Genomic DNA, 6,033 nt, shown 5'->3' with positions numbered 1-6,033 from the left:
AGAAGGAAGCCTATACAGAATAGAAATAATCCAAAACATTGTATTGGATTTGCCCCAAACATATTTGAGTACCACTCTACATATTTTCAAGCATAGTGGTGGCTGCATCATGTTATGGGTATGCTAGTAATTGTTAAGGGCCAGGGAAGTTTTTCAGGATAAAAGAAACTGAATGAAGCTAAGCACAAGCAAAATTCTAGAGGAAAACCTGGTCCAGCCTGCTTTCCAACAGACACTGGGAGATGAACTCACCTTTCAGCAGGACAATACCATAAAACACAAGGCCAAATTAACACTGGAGTTGCTTACTAAGAAGACTGTTAATGTTCCCGAATGGCGAGTTGCAGTTTTGACTTAAATCTAAAGTACTTAAAAATCTAATGGTAAGACCTGAAAATGGTTGTCTAGCAATGATCAACAACCAATGTGACAGAGCTTGAAGAATTTAGAAAAGAACACATGGGTAAATGTTATACAATCCACGTGTGGAAAGCTCTTAGACTTACCCAGAAACACTCACAGCTGTAATCGCTGCCAAAGGTGATACTACAAAAGTACTGACTCAGGGGTGTGAATACTAATGTAAATGTAAGCAACATTTCTAAAAACCCATTTTCACTTTGTCATTATGGGGTAGTATGTATAAAAATTAAAAAAAATAAAAAAAATATATATTTATTTGATCAATTTTGAATTCAGGCTGTAACAACAAAATGTGGAGTAATTCAAGGGATGTGAATAAGTTCTGTACATAAAAAATGCTGGATAAACTAAATGAAGGCTATTTATCCCAAAATAACAGCTGAAACGTAGTTGGTATAACATGAAAACAGTGGACACCGTTTTAATAAAGACAAGATGACATGCAGCGATGAAAATACTTTATTAAGCCCATTTCCTCACTACGCCCAGCAGTCTAATCTAGACCCTGGGTAGTCAGAGTCTCCTGGTGAAGGCTAGTTCAGGTCCTAGCTTTCTAAATAGCCTGTCCCAGTGATGCTAGCCACGTCCTGTAGTGTACTAAACAAGACAAATCTGTCATCCAGGATGTCACAGAGAGAAAAACATCCTATCCTTTTAGTTGAGTGGAGACGAGCCATCTGTTCAATAATGTAGGTACATGCTGTGTGTGTGTGTGTGTGAGAAACAGGAAGGCATTTCTGACAGCTGGGACGAGCACAACAAGGTGAGGATAATTGTCCAGTGTGAACAATGCCTTTCTACAAAAGAACACAGGGTGACTAACAGGTTTGGGGTCAATTCCATTTAAATCCAACCAATTCAGGAGATGATTCAAAATTCTAATTTCAGACTTGAAAATCTCCATTTATTTTGACTGGATTTTTAGCAATTCGCAAATTCAATTCACTTCCTGGATAGACCGAATTTAAATGCAATTGACCCCAACCCCTAATTAGCATCAACATCACCTGGTTGTCCAAAATGTGTTGCATTGCGCTAACAGTGACTGCAGTCGCTCCAGACTAGCCTTTTAGCATCTACATCCGCTTTCAATAACCAGACTAGCCTTTCAGCATCTACATCCGCTTTCAATAACCAGACTAGCCTTTCAGCATCTACATCCGCTTTCAATAACCAGACTAGCCTTTTAGCACCTACATCCGCTTTCAATAACCAGACTAGCCTTTTAGCATCTACATCCGCTTTCAATAACCAGACTAGCCTTTAGCATCTACATCCGCTTTCAATAACCAGACTAGCCTTTTAGCACCTACATCCGCTTTCAATAACCAGACTAGCCTTTTAGCATCTACATCCGCTTTCAATAACCAGACTAGCCTTTTAGCACCTACATCCTCTTTCAATAACCAGACTAGCCTTTTAGCATCTACATCCGCTTTCAATAACCAGACTAGCCTTTTAGCATCTACATCCTCTTTCAATAACCAGACTAGCCTTTTAGCATCTACATCCTCTTTCAATAACCAGACTAGCCTTTTAGCATCTACATCCGCTTTCAATAACCAGACTAGCCTTTTAGCATCTACATCCGCTTTCAATAACCAGACTAGCCTTTTAGCATCTACATCCGCTTTCAATAACCAGACTAGCCTTTTAGCATCTACATCCGCTTTCAATAACCAGACTAGCCTTTTAGCATCTACATCCTCTTTCAATAACCAGACTAGCCTTTTAGCATCTACATCCGCTTTCAATAACCAGACTAGCCTTTTAGCATCTACATCCTCTTTCAATAACCAGACTAGCCTTTTAGCATCTACATCCGCTTTCAATAACCAGACTAGCCTTTTAGCATCTACATCCGCTTTCAATAACCAGACTAACCTTTTAGCACCTCTATGTTGGGGGGAGGCAGGTAGCCTTGTGGTTAGAGTAACCGAAATGTTACTGGATCGAATCCCTGACCTGACAAGGTAAAAATCTGTCGTTCTGCCCCTGAACAAGGCAGTTAACCCACTGTTCCCTGGTAGGCTGTCATTGTAAGTGGTCCTTCTGTAGCTCAGTTGGTAGAGCATGGCGCTTGTAACGCCAGGGTAGTGGGTTCGATCCCGGGACCACCCATACGTAGAATGTATGCACACATGACTGTAAGTCGCTTTGGATAAAAGCGTCTGCTAAATGGCATATATTATTATTATTATTAATTTATTCTTGCCTAGTTAAATAAAAAATCTTGACAGTCCCATGTTAGGTGATGGATACAGCAGTCTCTGTGATCAGAATAGGGATTGACTAACTGCTGAATCAGAATGTGTGTTGTATGAACAGTCTGTCTTCAGAATGCACTGTCAGGCCCCCATTCCCCAGACCTCTGTCTTGTCCTTGTTTAACCACCTATGAAACAACACAGCCTTTATTCGTATTCTGACCCCCCACCACACACCTAATCTTGTTGAGTAATGATCTTAATTGAGCTAGGGCAGGATGCTATAGCATCTCTTACACCTAGTTGAAGGGTTTGTCTTTCTGTGTTGTATACCATACTATGCCACATTCACAACCTGAGTGAATGCAGTGCACTGACTAATGACAGTGCAATCAATGCAATTTATTTGTTAAAGATATTCCCTTTTTCAGAGAGACTATAAACGTTAGTGCTGAACATCTTTGTTGTGTAGCATGGAGATGGGAAAGGCCTGGGGATGTAGATGGGAAGGCTGTGGCATGTAGATGGGAAGGCCTGTGGCATGTAGATGGGAAGGCCTGTGGCATGTAGATGGGGAAGGCCTGTGGCATGTAGATGGGGAAGGCCTGTGGCATGTAGATGGGGAAGGACTGTGGCATGTAGATGGGGAAGGACTGTGGCATGTAGATGGGGAAGGCCTGTGGCATGTAGATGGGGGCCTGTGGCATGTAGATGGGGAAAGGATGTAGATGGGGGAGGCCTGTGGCATGTAGATGGGGAAGGACTGTGGCATGTAGATGGGAAGGCCTGTGGCATGTAGATGGGGACTGTGGGAAGGACTGTGGCATGTAGATGGGAAGGAAATGACTGGGGAGGCCTGTGGCATGTAGATGGGGGAGGCCTGTGACATGTAGATGGGGAATGACTGTGGGAAGGACTGTGGCATGTATATGGGAAGGACTGTGGCATGTAGATGGGGAATGACATGTAGATGGGGAAGGCCTGTGGCATGTAGATGGGGAAGGACTGTGGCATGTAGATGGGGCCTGTGGCATGGCCTGTGGCATGTAGATGGGGGAGGCCTGTGGCATGTAGATGGGGAATGAGATGGGGAAGGACTGTGGCATGTAGATGGGAAGGACTGTGGCATGTAGATGGGGAGGCCTGTGGCATGTAGATGGGGGAGGCCTGTGGCATGTAGATGGGGGAGGACTGTGGCATGTAGATGGGGAAGGCCTGTGGCATGTAGATGGGGAAGGCCTGTGGCATGTAGATGGGGAAGGCCTGTGGCATGTAGATGGGGAAGGCCTGTGGCATGTAGATGGGGAAGGCCTGTGGCATGTAGATGGGGAAGGCCTGTGGCATGTAGATGGGGAAGGCCTGATGTAGGGGAAGGCCTGTGGCATGTAGGCCTGTGGCATGTAGATGGGAAGGCCTGTGGCATGTAGATGGGGGGGAAGGGGGAGGCCTGTGGCATGTAGATGGGGAAGGACTGTGGCATGTAGATGGGGAAGGACTGTGGCATGTAGATGGGGAAGGCCTGTGGCATGTAGATGGGGAAGGCCTGTGGCATGTAGATGGGGAAGGCCTGTGGCATGTAGATGGGAAGGCCTGTGGCATGTAGATGGGGAAGGACTGTGGCATGTAGATGGGGAAGGACTGTGGCATGTAGATGGGGAAGGACTGTGGCATGTAGATGGGGAAGGACTGTGGCATGTAGATGGGGAAGGACTGTGGCATGTAGATGGGAAGGACTGTGGCATGTAGATGGGGAAGGACTGTGGCATGTAGATGGGGAAGGACTGTGGTATGTAGATGGGGAAGGACTGTGGCATGTAGATGGGGAAGGCCTGTGGCATGTAGATGGGGAAGGACTGTGGCATGTAGATGGGAAGGACTGTGGCATGTAGATGGGAAGGACTGTGGCATGTAGATGGGGAAGGACTGTGGCATGTAGATGGGGAAGGACTGTGGCATGTAGATGGGGAAGGACTGTGGCATGTAGATGGGGAAGGACTGTGGCATGTAGATGGGAAGGACTGTGGCATGTAGATGGGGAAGGACTGTGGCATGTAGATGGGAAGGACTGTGGCATGTAGATGGGGAAGGACTGTGGCATGTAGATGGGAAGGACTGAGAGACGTTTGAACCTCATGTAATTAGTGGGTGGGATTACTTCACATTGATTCATCACGCTGCTCGTGGGATAGCTGAACATATACATATACTATGCTGTGCTCTGATGACACCTTCTACTTTAAAATGAACCGTGAGGGAATAATAAAGCTGTGTTGTTTTGAACGGGGCCCTGCGGGCCATGCTGCTGCGTCCCCGTGACCGTACCTTGAGCTTGGTGTTGGCGGGGATGTTGGTCTTCCAGCGCACCGTGTAGTAGCGTGCGTCCGTGATCTTCTGGTTCTTGGGCAGAGAGTTGTCGGCCCAGGTCACCTTGATGGTGTCGTGGCTGAGCACCGAGGCCTGTACGCCCACGGGAGGTAGCATGGGGGTGGGGTCTGGTACTGGTGTGTATGGCGCATGGAAGAGTTCATACACATCAACATCAGGGTCTATGGGGTCTGCCAGCAGTTACCAACACACCAGGTTCACAACACATGGCAAACAGAACATGGTGGAAAAGACAGAAGAAATTACAAACCAAAAAAGTGTGTTTTGTGGAGAGGTAAAAAGAAAAAGGAAAAAGCAAGACCGGTCCAAATGAAACGGGGTGGCGGGTGTAGAGAGAGAGGGAGGGGGTTACGAATAAGGGTAGAAAATATGTTAATGAGTTATTCAAATGAGGGAGGAGGAGAGGGGATTGGGAAGGGTGAAGAGAAAGAGAGAAAATTCTATTAGATCAACAGACATGGCTATTGGCTACATCAAGGTTTTCTACTGTCTATACAAGGGCTGTTGTCGATCAGACTTGGGTCAAATACCGATTTGTTGTCACGGATTTGATCCAGGGCTGTTGTGTTCAACATAATCAACACTAAGTAAAGATGGATAATCACTCAAAGGAAAGCTACAACTAGAAGGAACGTGCAACAGAGTAATCTCTAGTAAAGGTCAACAGAGTAATCTCTAGTAAAGGTCAACAGAGTAATCTCTAGTAAAGGTCAACAGAGTAACATTTAGCCACATGGCTTCAGAATTTATTTTGGAAAGAAAACAGTGCAACAGAACAACAAGATCAAAAATGCAAATACCATACTGACTTCCCACAACTTTAAAGAAGACTGATTTCTTTCATTATTGATAAGAATGTCTCTGACTGTAAGGCTAAACAGTGACTGAAAATGGGGCACTACTTTACAGTGTCTCTCTGAATACGGGTACTACTTTACAGTGTCTCTGTGAATACAGGCACTGGTTTACAGTGTCTCTGTGAATACAGGCACTGGTTTACAGTGTCTCTGTGAATACAG

At 45.4% G+C, this 6,033-nt stretch overlaps 1 protein-coding gene across 1 annotated transcript in view; it reads right to left on the bottom strand.

Moving 5' to 3' along the window:
* Positions 1-4,396: 4,396 nt before the first annotated feature.
* Positions 4,397-6,033, bottom strand: part of LOC124023307 (neogenin-like) — a 117,031-nt gene continuing 115,394 nt past the window's right edge. The window contains 1 exon segment of the mRNA XM_046337819.1: positions 4,397-5,184. Coding sequence (XP_046193775.1) covers positions 4,799-5,184 — 386 coding nt within the window. The 3' untranslated portion in view covers positions 4,397-4,798.

The sequence above is a fragment of the Oncorhynchus gorbuscha genome, unplaced genomic scaffold (genome assembly GCF_021184085.1).
Source record: "Oncorhynchus gorbuscha isolate QuinsamMale2020 ecotype Even-year unplaced genomic scaffold, OgorEven_v1.0 Un_scaffold_1581, whole genome shotgun sequence".
NCBI lineage: Eukaryota > Metazoa > Chordata > Actinopteri > Salmoniformes > Salmonidae > Oncorhynchus > Oncorhynchus gorbuscha.
This window is presented reverse-complemented; position numbering and strand designations above follow the sequence as displayed.